At 43.6% G+C, this 20,699-nt stretch overlaps 1 protein-coding gene across 1 annotated transcript in view; it reads left to right on the forward strand.

Moving 5' to 3' along the window:
- Positions 1-20,699, forward strand: part of lamb1a (laminin, beta 1a) — a 112,782-nt gene that overhangs the window by 68,349 nt on the left and 23,734 nt on the right. The window contains exons 20-22 of the mRNA XM_079560563.1: positions 2,049-2,273; positions 5,565-5,782; positions 10,585-10,681. Coding sequence (XP_079416689.1) covers positions 2,049-2,273; positions 5,565-5,782; positions 10,585-10,681 — 540 coding nt within the window. The remainder of the gene's footprint in view (positions 1-2,048; positions 2,274-5,564; positions 5,783-10,584; positions 10,682-20,699) is intronic.

Consider the following 20,699-nt stretch of genomic DNA (forward strand, 5'->3'; position numbering starts at 1 on the left):
CAGCCGTATGAACCATCTCAGGGAGGGGAGGGGCCTCCTGGTGGTTCCCAGAGTCAGGACTAAACACGCTGAGGCTAAAGCTAAAATCTGGAACAGTCTTCATGAGGATGTGAGACAATGTTCAAATCCAGGCTGAAAACAGTTCTTTTTGCCCGTTCATATGACTGAAAGTATTTTATCTGCACTCTCGCCTTTTACTGTAATTGATTAATTCTATGTTGATGTTTTTATTGATTCTATTTACTTTCTTGTATTTATGCAACTGTGAAGCACTTTGAATGTCCTTGTGTCTGAATTGTGCTCTACAAATACACTTGCCTTGCCTTAAAAGCTGATGATGTGATTGCTTTGATGTGGCTGTTTAAGTTCAGGTCTGAGTCAAGGATCACTCCGAGATTTCAAACCTGATTTCTTGGTTTTAGTGAGAGAGACTCGAGGTGACTGACAACTCTCTCTTTGTGATGATCCCAGTTTTGTCTGGGTTTAGTTGGAGAAAGTTATTTTCCTGCACACACTGACCTGGAGGCAGTGACAGACCCGTGTGGAGTCTGTTTGAGATCTCCTCGTTTTCCGACAGGGCTCAGAGACAGAGAAGGAACGTCACAACCATGCGGAAACCACCTGGAGACTCGCCTTATCTCCAGGGGACGTCTCTGAGAACTCGCGTCTCCGACTAGTCTCCAGGCCTGTGAGATCGGCCCTAAATGAATGAAAAACTCATCTCAAAAAAGACAAAAATCCAGCAAAAAAATGACAAAAATCCATCAAAAAAAGACAAAAATCCAGCAAAAAAAATGACAAAAATCCAGCAAAAAAAGACAAAAATCCAGCAAAAAAATGACAAAAATCCAGCAAAAAAAGACAAAAATCCAGCAAAAAAATGTCAAAAATCCAGCAAAAAAAAGACAAAAATCAATCAAAAAAATGACAAAAAACCATCAAAAAAAGACAAAAATCCATCAAAAAAAAGACAAAAATCCAGCAAAAAAAGACAAAAATCCATCAAAAAAAGACAAAAATCCAGCAAAAAAAAGGACAAAAATCCAGCAAAAAAAGACAAAAATCCATCAAAAAAAAGACAAAAATCCATCAAAAAAAAAGACAAAAATCCATCTAAAAAGTGACAAAAATCCAGCAAAAAAAAGGACAAAAATCCAGCAAAAAAAGACAAAAATCCATCAAAAAAAAGACAAAAATCCATCAAAAAAAAGACAAAAATCCATCAAAAAAAAAGACAAAAATCCATCTAAAAAGTGACAAAAATCCAGCAAAAAAGTGACAAAAATCCAGCAAAAAAGTGACAAAAATCCATAAGAAAAAAGACAAAAATCCATCAAAAAAATTACAAAAATCCATCAAAAAAAGTGACAAAAATCCAGCAAAAAAAGAAAAAAATCCAGCAAAAAAATTACAAAAATCCATAAAAAAAAAGACAAAAATCCATCAAAAAAAAGACAAAAATCCATCCAAAAAAAGACAAAAATCCAGCAAAAAGATTACAAAAATTCAGCAGAAAAAAAGACGAAAATCCATTAAAAAAATGACAAAAATCCATTAAAAAAAAGACAAAAAACCTTTAAAAAAAGACAAAAATCCAGCAAAAAAATGACAAAAATCCATTTAAAAAAAGACAAAAATCCCCAAATTAAAAATTGGAAAAAAAAAAATTTGAAAAAAAAAATTGAAAAAAAAAAAACTGAAAAAAAATAAATACAAAATTGAAGAAAAAAATTATAATCGATTTTTTGCGATTATGCTAATTTTGTAATCGTTTACAGTTGTAATCGAAATCCTAATCGAATTTCCATGAATTGCACAGCCCTAAGATGAACGTTACATTTTCTCCCCAGCAAAGTGTCAGATCGATGAGTCTGACATTAAAACCTGCTCTTTTATGTGTTACGTGTTCATATGTGACTGTACTGTATAAACGCCGCACCACAGTTTGAGAACCACTGACTCACAGCCTCATCATGAAACCGGCTTCTCATCACGTCCCCATAATCACCTTTTAATCCCGCTGACAATCCCCTGCTCTGTCCGTGCAGGTGCGCGCTGCGACGAGTGCGCCCCCGGTTACCACGGTAACCCCGGCGAGGCGGGCGGGCGGTGCCGACCCTGCGACTGCCACGGCAACATCGACACGCAGGACCCGGAGTCGTGCCACGCGGCGACCGGCGAGTGCCAGCGCTGCCTGTACCACACGGAGGGGCGGGGCTGCGAGCTGTGCCGGGCCGGTTACTACGGCGACGCGCTGCGGCAGGACTGCAGGAGTGAGTGACCGCCGTGTGTTTGTCTGATCTGATCTATGCTGAGAACTTTTCTAATCCTTTAACCTCTTAACCCCCGCCTGAACCGAGAGCATTTTCTCCAGTTCAGCTTTACCCAAATCCTGTAGGCCAGTGTAACGCCTCATTTGAAAGACCTACAAAACTAAATGGATCTTTTTCCTCACGTCAGATTTTTTTAAATCTTTTTTTTTGGGGGGGTTTCAACTCATTTGTGTAACTTTTTTCTCATTTTTTCCCCCTTTTTTTTTTCCTTTTTTCCTTTTGTTTTTAGTCATTTTTTTGTTTTGTTTTTTGTCGTTTTTTGTCATTTTTTTGTTTTGTTTTTTGTCGTTTTTTGTCATTTTTTTGTCATTTTTTGTCATTTTTTTGTTTAGTTTTTTGTCATTTTTTGTCATTTTTTTGTTTTGTTTTTTGTCTTTTTTTTGTCATTTTTTTGTTATTTTTTGTCGTTTTTTGTCATTTTTTGTTTTGTTTTTTGTCGTTTTATGTCTTTTTTTTTTTTTGTCGTTTTTTGTCATTTTTTTGTTTTTTGTCATTTTTTGTTTTGTTTTTTGTCATTTTTTGTCATTTTTTTGTCATTTTTTGTCATTTTTTTGTTTAGTTTTTTGTCATTTTTTGTCATTTTTTTGTTTTGTTTTTTGTCTTTTTTTTGTCATTTTTTTGTTATTTTTTGTCGTTTTTTGTCATTTTTTGTTTTGTTTTTTGTCGTTTTATGTCTTTTTTTTTTTTTTGTCGTTTTTTGTCATTTTTTTGTTTTTTGTCATTTTTTGTTTTGTTTTTTGTCATTTTTTGTCATTTTTTTGTCATTTTTTGTCATTTTTTTGTTTAGTTTTTTGTCATTTTTTGTCATTTTTTTGTTTTGTTTTTTGTCTTTTTTTGTCATTTTTTTGTTATTTTTTGTCGTTTTTTGTCATTTTTTGTTTTGTTTTTTGTCGTTTTATGTCTTTTTTTTTTTGTCGTTTTTTGTCATTTTTTTGTTTCGTTTTTTGTCATTTTTTTGTTTTTGTTTTTTGTCATTTTTTTGTTTTGTTTTTTGTCGTTTTTTGTCATTTTTTAGTCATTTTTTTGTTTTGTTTTTTGTCATTTTTTGTCTTTTTTTTGGGTCATTTTTTTGTCTTTTTTTGTTGCATTGTTGCCGTCGCTTTTTTTTCTTTTTTTTTTTATTCACTTTTTTGTCACACTTTTGCTGCTCTTTTGTCACTTTTTTAGTTTAGTTTAGTTTTATTTGAAGTAGGGATGCACCGATACCAATACGAGCGATCGTTGTTATTGTTACTTCCGCAGTTGTGGCCGGATGTTTGGTCGGCAGCGGACGCAGACCGGCTCTAACTCGGTTTTATAAAATGATCGATCTGTTACAGCAAGAGAAACAATGCCCTGTTTATGGACATTGTTTTTTGCTGATTATAGGATTTTAATATAATGTTTATCAAATATGAAAATGTAAAACGCCGACCACGGCCAACGGATGTGACGACATCGCGATCGCTCGTATTCCAGTATGTTGTATCGGGCCGATACCACATACTGGTACTCGTTCATGAGGTCCCGATACCAGAAACCGATACCATTTGACGTGTGGCCAGCGCAGCTACGAGGCGCGGCTACGAGGCGCGGCTACGAGGCGCGGCTACGAGGCGCGGCTACGAGGCGCGGCTACGAGGCGCGGCTACGAGGCGCAGCTCTCAGCTGAGGAGAGAAAATAGCAACTGTAGAATAGTTTAGTGTAAACACAATAATCCACATAGAGCTGACTTTATTACAGACTGCGCTCTCTAAACCAGAGTCTGAGCTGGATTTAACCAGAGCTTAATGTTGTTAGTGCTGCAGCGTCTGCAGTGTTTACAACATACAGGCTAACGATGCTAACTCGCTGCAGCGTCTGCAGTGTTTACAACATACAGGCTAACGATGCTAACTCGCTGCAGCGTCTGCAGTGTTTACAACATACAGGCTAACGATGCTAACTCGCTGCAGCGTCTGCAGTGTTTACAACATACAGGCTAACGATGCTAACTCGCTGCAGTGTTTACAACATACAGGCTAACGATGCTAACTCGCTGCAGTGTTTACAACATACAGGCTAACGATGCTAACTCGCTGCAGTGTTTACAACATACAGGCTAACGATGCTAACTCGCTGCAGTGTTTACAACATACAGGCTAACGATGCTAACTCGCTGCAGTGTTTACAACATACAGGCTAACGATGCTAACTCGCTACAGCGTCTGCAGTGTTTACAACATACAGGCTAACGATGCTAACTCGCTGCAGCGTCTGCAGTGTTTACAACATACAGGCTAACGATGCTAACTCACTGCAGCGTCTGCAGTGTTTACAACATACAGGCTAACGATGCTAACTCACTGCAGCGTCTGCAGTGTTTACAACATACAGGCTAACGATGCTAACTCGATGCAGCGTCTGCAGTGTTTACAACATACAGGCTAACGATGCTAACTCGCTGCAGCGTCTGCAGTGTTTACAACATACAGGCTAACGATGCTAACTCACTGCAGTGTTTACAACATACAGGCTAACGATGCTAACTCGCTGCAGTGTTTACAACATACAGGCTAACGTTGCTAACTCGCGGCTAACAGTTTTGGCCATTCTGACGCCGTTTTATGCCCAGGGGTTTATTCATCTGAAAAACTAACCCAGCGACTAAAAAGTCCTCAGAAAATCCAAACTAAAGACATACAGCATGTTTATATTGAGGGAAAATGAGCTGCAGCAGAACAATGAAAACGCTGTTGCTTCTCGCTAAGTTACTACAAACACACGAGAAAATCTACAGGAGCTGAAGTAAAGACGAAAAGAGACCATTTAAGTCACATCTCAATACTATTGTTAAATAAAAACACATAAATGAATAAAGCTCAGGCACTGGGAGCTTTAGGACATGGACTTTTCTGTCTATGATGGACAGTAAATAAATGGCATCAGCACAATTCTGATATAACTGCTCTTAAATGTGTCGCCTAAATGTACATGAGTAAATTTAGTCATTACAAACCAACCTGCTGTGAAAAAAGTAAGAATGTTGAAGAAACTGCCTTGTACTCGTATCGGTATTCGGTATCGGCGAGTACTTAAATCAAAGTACTCGTATCGGTTTTAGAAAAAGTGGTATCGGTGCCTCCCTAGTTTGAAGGACAATGTGCAGGTGCATTAAAAAGATGGCGGCACCAGGTTTTTTTGCGATACGGCTCTTCTGAATGATCACCTCGGGCTGTCAGCTGATATATATTCCCGCCGTTTGTCCCCAGAGTGCGTGTGTCACCGCCTGGGCAGCGTCCCGTCCAGCTGCAGCGCCCCGGGAGAGTGCGAGTGTGACCGGGGCAGCGGGCAGTGCCAGTGCCTGCCCCACGTGGAGGGGCAGCTCTGCGACCGCTGCGCCCGGGACCACTGGAACATGGGGAGCGGCGCCGGCTGCGAGCGCTGCGACTGCCACGCCCTGCACGCCACCGGGACCGGCTGCAACCAGGTACGGGACGCTCACACAGGGGGGAGAGGGTGAATGGAGGTACGGGACGCTCACGCACGGGGGGAGAGGGTGAATGGAGGTACGGGACGCTCACACACGGGGGAGAGGGTTCATGGAGGTACGGGACGCTCACACAGGGGAGAGGGTGAATGGAGGTACGGGACGCTCACACACGGGGGGGGGAGAGGGTTCATGGAGGTACGGGACGCTCACACACGGGGGGGGGAGAGGGCTCATGGAGGTACGGGACGCTCACACACAGAGGGTTCATGGAGGTACGGGACGCTCACACACGGGGGGGGGGGGAGGGTTCATGGAGGTACGGGACGCTCACACACAGAGGGTTCATGGAGGTACGGGACGCTCACACACAGAGGGTTCATGGAGGTACGGGACGCTCACGCACGGGGGAGAGGGTTCATGGAGGTACAGGACGCTCACACACAGAGGGTTCATGGAGGTACGGGACGCTCACACACAGAGGGTTCATGGAGGTACGGGACGCTCACACACGGGGGAGAGGGTTCATGGAGGTACAGGACGCTCACACACAGAGGGTTCATGGAGGTACGGGACGCTCACACACAGAGGGTTCATGGAGGTACGGGACGCTCACACACGGGGGAGAGGGTTCATGGAGGTACGGGACGCTCACACACAGAGGGTTCATGGAGGTACGGGACGCTCACACACAGAGGGTTCATGGAGGTACGGGACGCTCACACACAGAGGGTTCATGGAGGTACGGGACGCTCACACACGGGGGAGAGGGTTCATGGAGGTACGGGACGCTCACACACAGAGGGTTCATGGAGGTACGGGACGCTCACACACAGAGGGTTCATGGAGGTACGGGACGCTCACACACAGAGGGTTCATGGAGGTACGGGACGCTCACACACGGGGGAGAGGGTTCATGGAGGTACGGGACGCTCACACACAGAGGGCTCATGGAGGTACGGGACGCTCACACACGGGGGAGAGGGTTCATGGAGGTACGGGACGCTCACACACAGGGGAGAGGGTTCATGGAGGTACGGGACGCTCACACACAGGGGAGAGGGTTCATGGAGGTACGGGACGCTCACACACAGAGGGTTCATGGAGGTACGGGGCGCTCACACACGGGGAGAGGGTTCATGGAGGTACGGGGCGCTCACACACGGGGAGAGGGTTCATGGAGGTACGGGACGCTCACACACGGGGGAGAGGGTTCATGGAGGTACAGGACGCTCACACACGGGGAGAGGGTTCATGGAGGTACGGGACGCTCACACACGGGGGAGAGGGTTCATGGAGGTACGGGACGCTCACACACAGAGGGTTCATGGAGGTACGGGACGCTCACACACGGGGAGAGGGTTCATGGAGGTACGGGACGCTCACACACGGGGGAGAGGGTTCATGGAGGTACGGGACGCTCACACACGGGGAGAGGGTTCATGGAGGTACGGGACGCTCACACACGGGGGAGAGGGTTCATGGAGGTACGGGACGCTCACACACAGAGGGTTCATGGAGGTACGGGACGCTCACACATGGGGAGAGGGTTCATGGAGGTACGGGACGCTCACACACGGGGGAGAGGGTTCATGGAGGTACGGGACGCTCACACACAGAGGGTTCATGGAGGTACGGGACGCTCACACACGGGGGAGAGGGTTCATGGAGGTACGGGACGCTCACACACGGGGAGAGGGTTCATGGAGGTACGGGACGCTCACACACGGGGAGAGGGTTCATGGAGGTACGGGACGCTCACACACGGGGAGAGGGTTCATGGAGGTACAGGACGCTCACACACGGGGAGAGGGTTCATGGAGGTACGGGACGCTCACACACGGGGAGAGGGTTCATGGAGGTACGGGACGCTCACACACGGGGGAGAGGGTTCATGGAGATACGGGACGCTCACACACAGAGGGTTCATGGAGGTACGGGACGCTCACACATGGGGAGAGGGTTCATGGAGGTACGGGACGCTCACACACAGGGGAGAGGGTTCATGGAGGTACGGGACGCTCACACACAGAGGGCTCATGGAGGTACGGGACGCTCACACACGGGGAGAGGGTTCATGGAGGTACGGGACGCTCACACACGGGGGAGAGGGTTCATGGAGGTACGGGACGCTCACACACAGGGGAGAGGGTTCATGGAGGTACGGGACGCTCACACACGGGGGAGAGGGTTCATGGAGATACGGGACGCTCACACACAGAGGGTTCATGGAGGTACGGGACGCTCACACACAGAGGGTTCATGGAGGTACGGGACGCTCACACACAGAGGGTTCATGGAGGTACGGGACGCTCACACACGGGGGGTTCATGGAGGTACGGGACGCTCACACACGGGGGAGAGGGTTCATGGAGGTACGGGACGCTCACACACGGGGGAGAGGGTTCATGGAGGTACGGGACGCTCACACACAGAGGGTTCATGGAGGTACGGGACGCTCACACACGGGGGAGAGGGTTCATGGAGGTACGGGACGCTCACACACAGAGGGTTCATGGAGGTACAGGACGCTCACACACGGGGGAGAGGGTTCATGGAGGTACGGGACGCTCACACATGGGGAGAGGGTTCATGGAGGTACGGGACGCTCACACACAGAGGGTTCATGGAGGTACGGGACGCTCACACACGGGGGGGGGAGGGTTCATGGAGGTACGGGACGCTCACACACAGAGGGTTCATGGAGGTACGGGACGCTCACACACGGGGGGTTCATGGAGGTACGGGACGCTCACACACAGAGGGTTCATGGAGGTACGGGACGCTCACACACGGGGGGTTCATGGAGGTACGGGACGCTCACACACAGAGGGCTCATGGAGGTACGGGACGCTCACACACAGAGGGTTCATGGAGGTACGGGACGCTCACACACAGAGGGTTCATGGAGGTACGGGACGCTCACACACGGGGGGAGAGGGTTCATGGAGGTACGGGACGCTCACACACAGAGGGTTCATGGAGGTACGGGACGCTCACACACAGAGGGTTCATGGAGGTACGGGACGCTCACACACAGAGGGCTCATGGAGGTACGGGACGCTCACACACGGGGGGAGAGGGTTCATGGAGGTACGGGACGCTCACACACGGGGGGGGGAGGGTTCATGGAGGTACGGGACGCTCACACACAGAGGGTTCATGGAGGTACGGGACGCTCACACACGGGGGGTTCATGGAGGTACGGGACGCTCACACACAGAGGGTTCATGGAGGTACGGGACGCTCACACACAGAGGGTTCATGGAGGTACGGGACGCTCACACACGGGGGAGAGGGTGAATGGAGGTACGGGACGCTCACGCACAGAGGGTTCATGGAGGTACGGGACGCTCACACACGGGGGAGAGGGTTCATTAGGGCTGCTCGATTATTGAAAAAATAATAATCACGATTATTTTTGTCATAATTGAAATCACGATTATTCAAACGATTATTTGTTGCCTTTAAAAAATCCATCAAAAAAGTGACAATAATCCATAAAAAAAATGACAAAAATCCATCAAAAAAAAGACAAAAATCCATTAAAAAAAATGACAAAAATCCATCAAAAAAATGACAAAAATCCATCAAAAAAATGACAAAAATCCAGCAAAAAAATAACAAAAATCCAGCAAAAAAAAGACAAAAATCCAGCAAAAAAAAGACAAAAATCCAGCAAAAAAGAGACAAAAATCCAGCAAAAAAAGACAAAAATCCAGCAAAAAAATGACAAAAATCCATTAAAAAAAAGACAAAAATCCATTAAAAAAAGACAAAAATCCAGCAAAAAAAAGACAAAAATCCAGCAAAAAAAAGACAAAAATCCATAAAAAAAAAGACAAAAATCCATTAAAAAAAAGACAAAAATCCAGCAAAAAAGTGACAAAAATCCATTAAAAAAAAAAGACAAAAATCCAGCAAAAAAATGACAAAAATCCATCAAAAAAATGACAAAAATCCATCAAAAAAATGACAAAAATCCATCAAAAAAAAGACAAAAATCCAGCAAAAAAGTGACAAAAATCCATTAAAAAAAAAAGACAAAAATCCATCAAAAAAAGACAAAAATCCATCAAAAAAAAGACAAAAATCCAGCAAAAAAAAGACAAAAATCCAGCAAAAAAAGACAAAAATCCAGCAAAAAAATGACAAAAATCCAGCAAAAAAATGACAAAAATCCAGCAAAAAAAAGACAAAAATCCATTAAAAAAAGACAAAAATCCATCAAAAAAAAGACAAAAATCCATTAAAAAAAAGACAAAAATCCATCAAAAAAGTGACAAAAATCCAGCAAAAAAGTGACAAAAATCCATTAAAAAAAAAGACAAAAATCCAGCAAAAAAATGACAAAAATCCAGCAAAAAAGTGACAAAAATCCATTAAAAAAAAAAGACAAAAATCCAGCAAAAAAAGACAAAAATCCATCAAAAAAAGACAAAAATCCATCAAAAAAAGACAAAAATTCATCAAAAAAAGACAAAAATCCAGCAAAAAAAAGACAAAAATCCATAAATAAAAAATTTGAAAAAAAAAAAAAAAAAAAATTGAGAGAGGGTTCATGGAGGGTTATTCCACCCGACTGCAACCAGGTACGGATATGCAGCTCAACTACATGTAAAAGTAAAACATGTGCCATATAGAAAATATTAAAATCGCAAATTGAATCGCAATATCTGTGGGAAAAATCGTAATTACTTTTTCTTTGTGAACCCTGTTACATGTAAATGAAAACGTCTGTCCTGAAGAGCGTGGCCTAACACACTGTAAAAATGCCATTGTTGTGTGTGTTTGTGCTTCAGATCAGCGGCCAGTGTCTGTGTGAGCCTGGCTTTGGAGGCCGGACCTGCGGCGAGTGTCGGGAGCTGTTCTGGGGAGATCCAGAGGTCAAATGTCACGGTAAGACCTTCCCCCTCAGCCCCTCTGGAGAACGTCCTGGACTGAACAGGCAGAGTTACAGAGTTACTGGAACAGGCCAACGGGACATGTTCTGTATTATCTCGGGTCTCGCTCTTTCTTCCGTTCTTGGGGTTTCCCGATTGTTTCCAGATGTGCTTCAGAGGACAGTCCTGCGGCTGCTTCCAGCTGTGAACAAGTCGAGAGAGAGAGAGAGGGGGAGAGAGAGAGGAAATTAAGTTTTGAAAGAAAAAGACTCGACATGAACATTGGAGTCGCTTTATTGGTCGACTGCACTGCAAAAAGTATTTAACTAGATCAGTATAAACATCTCAATTTGAGCACAATAATCCACATTTTAGTTGTTTTGACGAGTTAAGAAGTTGTTGGGCATTTGTCCCAGATTATTTCACTTGTTCTGAGATGTTTCTGACTCGTTTCGATACATTTCGTCCTTATTTCAGGTCATTTTCTTTGCCAATGGGGAAAGAAAACTGGTCTTATCTCATTGGCAACTTTACTTTCTTATTTCAAGTGAGATTTACCCTAGAACTGGTCTGAAATGTCCTCAAACAAGCAAAGCAAACTCGGTCCGATCAGGAAAAGTGTCTAAATGAGTGAAAACCGCTCAGAACAAGAAACATTTCCTCAATTCAAGTCATTTAAGCCAATGCTTGATATTCACTTTTTGCAGTGTGAGTATCTGGTGAAGTTCTGTCAGAGTTCTGTAGAGGATCTCTCATACTTCCTTGTGTTTCTTGCTTTTCTCAGCTTGTGCAGGAGTTGGTCGTTTGTTTTATTCGTGCTTGTTTTGACTGATCCTGCAAATTCAGTCTTGGATCGTGTCCAGATTTAAGAAGGTCGTGCTCCTCTAGTCTTTACCTGACTGTTCTTAGACCCGTCACAATCATTACTGGATCGACTTATCATTAAATATAAGGTTCCATTTATACTGAAAGTACATTTAGTTGCTTTTTAAATTGTTCAGTGTTTCACCATTATTGCAAGTTTTGTGTTATTGAAGATGTTAATACATTCTTTTAAAACAAGAGATTGATTTTCTTAGTTTCGGTGGCGAAAAACAATCTTCAACGATGATGTTTGTCACACATCACATACAGTATATATATCTATAATGTTATTTATTACGTGCAACTGTATGATATGCCTGAATTAGCCCGATGGCGAGGTTTATATTGTAGTTTAGAGTCATTTTGTTTTGAAGTCGAGCAAAATGGGTTTTTCTAAGGCCGACGCCCACACGCCAATAATTTTGACCTATTTTTCAAACATGTCTGGTCTATAATCCTGTGTTTGATGCTTTTAAAGTGTGTCAGTGTTGAACTGTGACAGCAGGGGGAGCTTTATTAGTGTTGATTTATTTAGGACATTCATGTTTGGTAGATTCTTCAGAAGGAGCTTGTTTGAAAAGACAGAAATCAGTAGATGCAAAACCAAAAAACACCAAGGGCCAGATCTTGTGACCGGCGCAGTCCGTACGCAACTCTAAACGCAACGTGGTGCACGCGCGATCCTGCAGGTGGCGCTAAAGGCTGCGCCGCTATAGGGAGAGGGCGTTATTTAAGAAACAGCCTGCGCCATGAACCACAAGATCTGGCCCTAAGTCTCAATCTCTCATGGTTCTGAAATTATAAGCAAAAGTCTAGATGATGGACAAACTTGTGACTGATTTTCACTGCGATGTTTCTCAGCTGCTCTGGGACCGAGGAAGTTGTGGGACTGAGCCATTTCCAATGCAAGAGGAAGTGTTTATCACTTTCGGTCCTGGAGATATCGGTCTAATAGCGGCATGATATTGGCCGATAATGTTGGGCGACCTCCAGTGATGAGGCTACTTGTTCTGATTATTCTAAATAGCTTTCCTGTAGCTGTTGTTTTAGTCTGTTTTCAACTGGTCCATTCCCTGTTACTACTTATACTTTGCTATACTATACCTATAAAACGTTTGTGAGTGAGAACAATGGTGGTTTTTCTCATTACAAATCTCTGCTGTTGTTCAGGCTAAATGCTTTGTTTATTTATTTACTCGAGAAAGTGTGTTCGGTCTGTTTTCAAGTCCAGGATCCGAGAGCAAAAAGCTTCATTTGAAAAAGAGAAACGAGGTCGAGGCACAACCCACTTATGAAGGTCCGGACTGTGTTAGTGAAGATACAAGCGGATTAAAAGTTTAAACAGGCCGATTGTTGCCCCAAGGCCCGAGTCTGCCCCAAGGCCCGAGTCTGCCCCAAGATCCGAGTCTGCCCCAAGGCCCGAGTCTGCCCCAAGGCCCGAGTCCGCCCCAAAGCCCGAGTCTGCCCCAAGGCCCGAGTCTGCCCCAAGGCCCGAGTCTGCCCCAAGGCCCGAGTCTGCCCCAAGGCCCGAGTCCGCCCCCCTCTGCCTGGTCCTGTCCTGTGTTTTCCCACGTGGTCCGACCCGGTTAAACCCTCGCTCTGCTTTGAACTCTTCATCCCCCTTTACCTCCGTGGGCCGCTGCTTCTGCATTTCCACATCTGGCCGCGGGACAAGCTCCAGACTCAGTCCAGATGTTTTACGCTGGCTCTGCTTCCCCCCAGCCGCCCCCCCCCCCGGTGAAACTGGAGCCGCTCTGATGTTCAGGAACTCATCCGTGCATGTTTTCAATGTAAAGTCAAACCACGGAACCTGTTCAGGCGTCGGACGCGGCTTCATCTGCAGCTCACGGGTCGGGGGCGGTTCAGAGAGCGGAGGATCAGGCCTCGCGCTGGAGGACGGAGTCTGAAGTTCATGTAGATGCCCCTCACTGCAGCTAGGGCTGTGCAATTTTGTAATCGTTTACTGTTGTAATCGAAATCGTAATCGAATTTCGATTACGATTTCGATTACAACAGTAAACGATTACAAAATTAGCATAATCGAAAAAAATCGATTATAATTTTTTTTTTCAATTATTTTTCAATTTTTTTTCTCTAATTTTTAATTTTGGGATTTTTGTCTTTTTTTTGCTGGATTTTTGTAATTTTTTTGATGGATTTTTGTATTTTTTTTCTGTATTATTTTTTTTTTTGCTGGATTTTTGTCTTTTTTTTTGCTGGATTTTTGTCTTTTTTGCTGGATTTTTGTCTTTTTTTGCTGGATTTTTGTCTTTTTTTGCTGGATTTTTGTCTTTTTTTGCTGGATTTTTGTCTTTTTTTGCTGGATTTTTGTCACTTTTTTGCTGGATTTTTGTCTTTTTTTTGCTGGATTTTTGTAATTTTTTTGCTGGATTTTTGTCTTTTTTTGCTGGATTTTTGTCTTTTTTTGCTGGATTTTTGTAATGTTTTTGCTGGATTTTTGTATTTTTTTTCTGTTTTTTTTTTTTTTTGCTGGATTTTTGTCTTTTTTTGCTGGATTTTTGTCATTTTTTTTGCTGGATTTTTGTAATGTTTTTGCTGGATTTTTGTCTTTTTTTTGCTGGATTTTTGTAATTTTTTTGCTGGATTTTTGTCTTTTTTTTGCTGGATTTTTGTCTTTTTTTTGCTGGATTTTTGTAATTTTTTTGCTGGATTTTTGTCTTTTTTTAATGGATTTTTGTCTTTTTTTGCTGGATTTTTGTCTTTTTTTGCTGGATTTTTGTAATTTTTTTGCTGGATTTTTGTCTTTTTTTAATGGATTTTTGTCTTTTTTTGCTGGATTTTTGTCTTTTTTTTGCTGGATTTTTGTCATTTTTTTTGATGGATTTTTGTCTTTTTTTTTGATGGATTTTTTAAAGGCAACAAATAATCGTTTGAATAATCGTGATTTCAATTATGACAAAAATAATCGTGATTATTATTTTTTCAATAATCGAGCAGCCCTAACTGCAGCACTGACGGCTCCTGATGCAGCTGTGCGGTGTCAGACTGAGCTCAGGGGGGGATGTGATCATGTGAACGTGGTGAAGGGTTTTGGTCTGTGGGTGGTCCCTGAAACTCCAGACCCGTCGCCTTCAGATGTGGGAAAAAGAGCTTCACTCGTTCAGAGACTGTTTAGGGACAAATATAGAAGCTGAGCTGACATTTCTCACAGTGTCAGATTGCGCTGGCATCACTCACTCACTCAGACAGACATGATTGTTGTTAAAGGAGATAAAGGAGACTTGACTGCACTGCAAAAAGTATTTCACTAGATCAGTATAAACATCTCAGTTTGAGCACAATAATCCAGATTTTAGTTGTTTTGACTATGTGATGAAAATTTGACGAAAAAATGACAAAAAACTGACCAAAAAAAATACAAAAAATAATAAAAAAATGAAAAAAAAATGAAAAAAAAATGGAAAAAAAAATAGAAAAAATGACAAAAATGTGATGAAAATTTGACAAAAAAATACAAAAAAAATACAAAAAAATGACAAAATATGACAAAAAAAATACAAAAAAATGACAAAAATGTGACAAAGTTTTTTATAAAAAATGGACAAAAAAATGACAAAAAATGACAAAAAATGACAAAAAAAATGACAAAAAATGACAAAAAAATGACAAAAAAATGACAAAAAAAAAAAAAAATCGAAAAAATGACAAAAATGTGATGAAAATTGGACGAAAAAATGACAAAAAACTGACCAAAAAATAACAAAAAATAACAAAAATATGACAAAAAAATGACAAAAATATGACAAAAAAAAGAAAAAATGACAAAAATGTCTTGAAAATTGGACGAAAAAATGACAAAAAACGGACCAAAAAAAAAACAAAATATAACAAAAAAATGAAAAAATAAATGAAAAAAAAATTGAAAAAAAAAAGAAAAAAAAAAGAAAAACAAAATAGAAAAAATGACAAAAATGTGATGAAAATTTGACAAAAAAATAAAAAAAAAATACAAAAAAATGAGTTGTTGTGCATTTGTCCCAGATTATTTCACTTGTTCTGAGATGTTTCTGACTCGTTTCGATACATTTCGTCCTTATTTCAGGTCATTTTCTTTGCCAATGGGGAAAGAAAACTGGTCTTATCTCATTGGCAGTTTTACTTTCTTATTTCAAGCGAGATTTACCCTAGAACTGGCCTGAAATGTCCTCAAACAAGCAAAGCAAACTCGGTCCGATCAGGAAAAGTGTCTAAATGAGTGAAAACCGCTCAAAACAAGAAACATTTCCTCAATTCAGGTCATTTAAGCCAATGCTTGATATTCACTTTTTGTAGTGTGGTTATTGTGCTATTGTGAAGTTAATTTGACAAACATTTGAGAAACAATTTGTATAAAACGTACAGAAAACGTGTGCAAAACGAGCCTTTGAATGCGTTTTTGTGTTTTCAATGACTAAAAGTGGTTCTCAAAGTGGGATCTGGGGCCCCCTGAGGGTCCTTAGAGACGCTACAGGGGGGCACCTTAAACTTAAAATACACTTACTTGGTCAAATGTACTATTTTAAACTAGTATTTAGCCGACAGTCATTGCAGGCTGTTGCATTTAAAGGAACAGGCCACCGTTATCCCATACGGAGAGATGTTCTTACCTGAGCTTAGACGAGTTGATGCGTTCCTTTCTGGACTCTCCTCTCTTAGCCTCTCCTCTCCTCAATTTTTCACTTTTTTTTGACATTTTCTGGTGGAATATGAACTTATTTATCACATACAAATAAAGTCCAGTGTAAATCGGGCCCATATGTATGTTTTCTCACAGCAGATTGTTCAGTAGAAGTGAAAAAACGGCAGCCAGAGCAAGTGCTAGCTAGCGTTAGCACGATTCTAGCATGTAGCATCATGTTAGCATTCTCAGTTTTTTCTTTTATGTATTTATGGGCTGTTGAACCACTTTGCTCCTCCCCATGTCTTTGTATCTTTATTTAGTAGAAACTATATTCATAATTCAGCGTTTGTTAAAGTAGTTTTTTAATAATACGAGAAAGTTTAGATTTTTCTCAAAATTGTTTGTAACTGTTTTCAAACATGACCATATATGGACGAATCCAGAGATGCCGTCTGTATCTATCAGTGTTAATTTTGACATATTTCAATTTAGTTTTAGTCTTTTGACGAAAATGTAATTCAATTTTAGTCTAGATTTAGTCAAAAAAATATCTTCGATTTTAGTCTAGTTTTAGTCGACTAAATTTAAGACTATTTTAGTGGACTTTGCATTGATAATATTGATTCTAATCATATTTAATGTTGTTCCTCTGCTTCATGTTTCTGCTCCACATGAACAAAGCTCAGAGCTGATCCTTTAAACATGATCTGAGGCTCTTTCAGACGCTCAATACAAGTTTGGATGATTTTAGTCTCTCCTTTTCATTTTTATTTAGTCTGATTTTAGTCGACTCAAATATCTGGACATTTTAGTCACAGTTTTAGTCTCATGAGAAACTTTTCATTTAGTTTTAGTCCAATTTTAGTCACAAAAATATCACTTTGACTCAAATTAACTTTGACTAAATATTTTAGTCGACGACATTAACACTGGACTCCCTGAACTACTCTTTCACAATGTGAGCCCCATGAATCCTTGTCATCTTGGAACATGTTCATCAGGGAAGAAGAAATCCACTGATAACCTGTTTTTTCAGGATGATCAGCTGACCTCATTGTACGGGCTCATAGATACAGACGCATCTCTGGAATCGCCCATATATGGTCATTCTTGAAAACAGTTAAGGGGAAAACAATTTTGAAAAAGTCTAAACTTTCTCTAATTATTCAAAAACTACTTTAACAAACGCTGAATTATGAATATAGTTTTCTACTAAATAAAGATACAAAGACATGGGGAGGAGCAAAGAGGTTCAACAGCCCATAAATACATGAATAACGGAGAATGCTAACTTGATGCTACATGTTAGCATCGGGCTAATGTGAACGCTAGCTAGCGCGAGCTACAACTGCCGTTTTTTCACTTCTACTGAACAATCTGCTGTGAGAAAATATCCACATGGGCCCGATTTACACTTGACTTTATTTATGTGATAAATAAGTTCATATTCCACCAGAAAATGGCTAAAAAGAGGGAAAATTGTGCTTCTCACAATCTTCTTGCAGAGGGGATTATATTTTCCCCCTCGGCAAAGCCACGCCCCCTTCTATGTCGAGATGCGTCTGTATCTATGGTGTTGTTGAACCTGGAGCCCCAGACAGAATCTGCCCCGTTGACGTCTCCTTCCCCCTGCAGTGTGTGACTGTGTGTTTTCCCCCTGCAGTGTGTGACTGTGTGTTTTCCCCCTGCAGCGTGTGACTGTGTGTTTTCCCCCTGCAGCGTGTGACTGTGTGTTTTCCCCCTGCAGTGTGTGACTGTGTGTTTTCCCCCTGCAGCGTGTGACTGTGTGTTTCCCCCCTGCAGTGTGTGACTGTGTGTTTTCCCCCTGCAGCGTGTGACTGTGTGTTTTCCCCCTGCAGTGTGTGACTGTGTGTTTCCCCCCTGCAGTGTGTGACTGTGTGTTTCCCCCCTGCAGTGTGTGACTGTGTGTTTTCCCCCTGCAGTGTGTGACTGTGTGTTTCCCCCCTGCAGCGTGTGACTGTGTGTTTTCCCCCTGCAGCGTGTGACTGTGTGTTTACCCCCTGCAGCGTATGACTGTGTGTTTACCCCCTGCAGCGTGTGACTGTGTGTTTCCCCCTGCAGTGTATGACTGTGTGTTTTCCCCCTGCAGCGTGTGACTGTGTGTTTCCCCCTGCAGTGTATGACTGTGTGTTTTCCCCCTGCAGTGTGTGACTGTGTGTTTCCCCCCTGCAGTGTGTGACTGTGTGTTTCCCCCCTGCAGTGTGTGACTGTGTGTTTTCCCCCTGCAGTGTGTGACTGTGTGTTTCCCCCCTGCAGCGTGTGACTGTGTGTTTTCCCCCTGCAGCGTGTGACTGTGTGTTTCCCCCTGCAGTGTATGACTGTGTGTTTTCCCCCTGCAGCGTGTGACTGTGTGTTTCCCCCTGCAGTGTATGACTGTGTGTTTTCCCCCTGCAGTGTGTGACTGTGTGTTTCCCCCCTGCAGTGTGTGACTGTGTGTTTCCCCCTGCAGCGTGTGACTGTGTGTTTCCCCCCTGCAGCGTGTGACTGTGTGTTTTCCCCCTGCAGTGTGTGACTGTGTGTTTCCCCCTGCAGTGTGTGACTGTGTGTTTCCCCCTGCAGTGTGTGACTGTGTGTTTTCCCCCTGCAGTGTGTGACTGTGTGTTTTCCCCCTGCAGCGTGTGACTGTGTGTTTTCCCCCTGCAGCGTGTGACTGTGTGTTTTCCCCCTGCAGTGTGTGACTGTGTGTTTCCCCCTGCAGTGTGTGACTGTGTGTTTCCCCCTGCAGTGTGTGACTGTGTGTTTTCCCCCTGCAGTGTGTGACTGTGTGTTTCCCCCTGCAGTGTGTGACTGTGTGTTTCCCCCTGCAGTGTGTGACTGTGTGTTTCCCCCTGCAGTGTGTGACTGTGTGTTTCCCCCTGCAGCGTGTGACTGTGTGTTTCCCCCTGCAGTGTGTGACTGTGTGTTTCCCCCTGCAGCGTGTGACTGTGTGTTTTCCCCCTGCAGTGTGTGACTGTGTGTTTTCCCCCTGCAGCGTGTGACTGTGTGTTTCCCCCCTGCAGTGTGTGACTGTGTGTTTCCCCCTGCAGTGTGTGACTGTGTGTTTTCCCCCTGCAGTGTGTGACTGTGTGTTTCCCCCCTGCAGTGTGTGACTGTGTGTTTTCCCCTGCAGTGTGTGACTGTGTGTTTCCCCCTGCAGCGTGTGACTGTGTGTTTCCCCCCTGCAGTGTGTGACTGTGTGTTTCCCCCCTGCAGTGTGTGACTGTGTGTTTTCCCCCTGCAGCGTGTGACTGTGTGTTTTCCCCCTGCAGCGTGTGACTGTGTGTTTTCCCCCTGCAGCGTGTGACTGTGTGTTTTCCCCCTGCAGTGTGTGACTGTGTGTTTTCCCCCTGCAGCGTGTGACTGTGTGTTTTCCCCCTGCAGCGTGTGACTGTGTGTTTTCCCCCTGCAGCGTGTGACTGTGTGTTTTCCCCCTGCAGCGTGTGACTGTGTGTTTTCCCCCTGCAGCGTGTGACTGTGTGTTTTCCCCCTGCAGTGTGTGACTGTGTGTTTCCCCCCTGCAGTGTGTGACTGTGTGTTTCCCCCCTGCAGTGTGTGACTGTGTGTTTTCCCCCTGCAGTGTGTGACTGTGTGTTTCCCCCCTGCAGTGTGTGACTGTGTGTTTCCCCCCTGCAGTGTGTGACTGTGTGTTTTCCCCCTGCAGTGTGTGACTGTGTGTTTCCCCCTGCAGCGTGTGACTGTGTGTTTCCCCCTGCAGTGTGTGACTGTGTGTTTCCCCCCTGCAGTGTGTGACTGTGTGTTTTCCCCTGCAGTGTGTGACTGTGTGTTTCCCCCTGCAGTGTGTGACTGTGTGTTTTCCCCCTGCAGTGTGTGACTGTGTGTTTTCCCCCTGCAGCGTGTGACTGTGTGTTTCCCCCTGCAGTGTGTGACTGTGTGTTTCCCCCCTGCAGCGTGTGACTGTGTGTTTTCCCCCTGCAGCGTGTGACTGTGTGTTTTCCCCCTGCAGCGTGTGACTGTGTGTTTTCCCCCTGCAGTGTGTGACTGTGTGTTTTCCCCCTGCAGTGTGTGACTGTGTTTTCCCCCTGCAGTGTGTGACTGTGTGTTTTCCCCCTGCAGCGTGTGACTGTGTGTTTTCCCCCTGCAGCGTGTGACTGTGTGTTTTCCCCCTGCAGCGTGTGACTGTGTGTTTTCCCCCTGCAGTGTGTGACTGTGTGTTTTCCCCCTGCAGTGTGTGACTGTGTGTTTCCCCCCTGCAGTGTGTGACTGTGTGTTTCCCCCTGCAGTGTGTGACTGTGTGTTTCCCCCCTGCAGTGTGTGACTGTGTGTTTCCCCCTGCAGCGTGTGACTATGTGTTTACCCCTGCAGTGTGTGACTGTGTGTTTCCCCCTGCAGTGTGTGACTGTGTGTTTCCCCCTGCAGCGTGTGACCATCAAAAAAGTGACAAAAATCCATCAAAAAAGTGACAAAAATCCATCAAAAAAGTGACAAAAATCCATCAAAAAAGTGACAAAAATCCATAAAAAAAATGACAAAAATCCATCAAAAAACAAACAAAAATCCATTAAAAAAGTGACAAAAATCCAGCAAAAAA

The sequence above is a fragment of the Gobius niger genome (genome assembly GCF_951799975.1).
Source record: "Gobius niger genome assembly, chromosome: 7".
Lineage (NCBI taxonomy): Eukaryota > Metazoa > Chordata > Actinopteri > Gobiiformes > Gobiidae > Gobius > Gobius niger.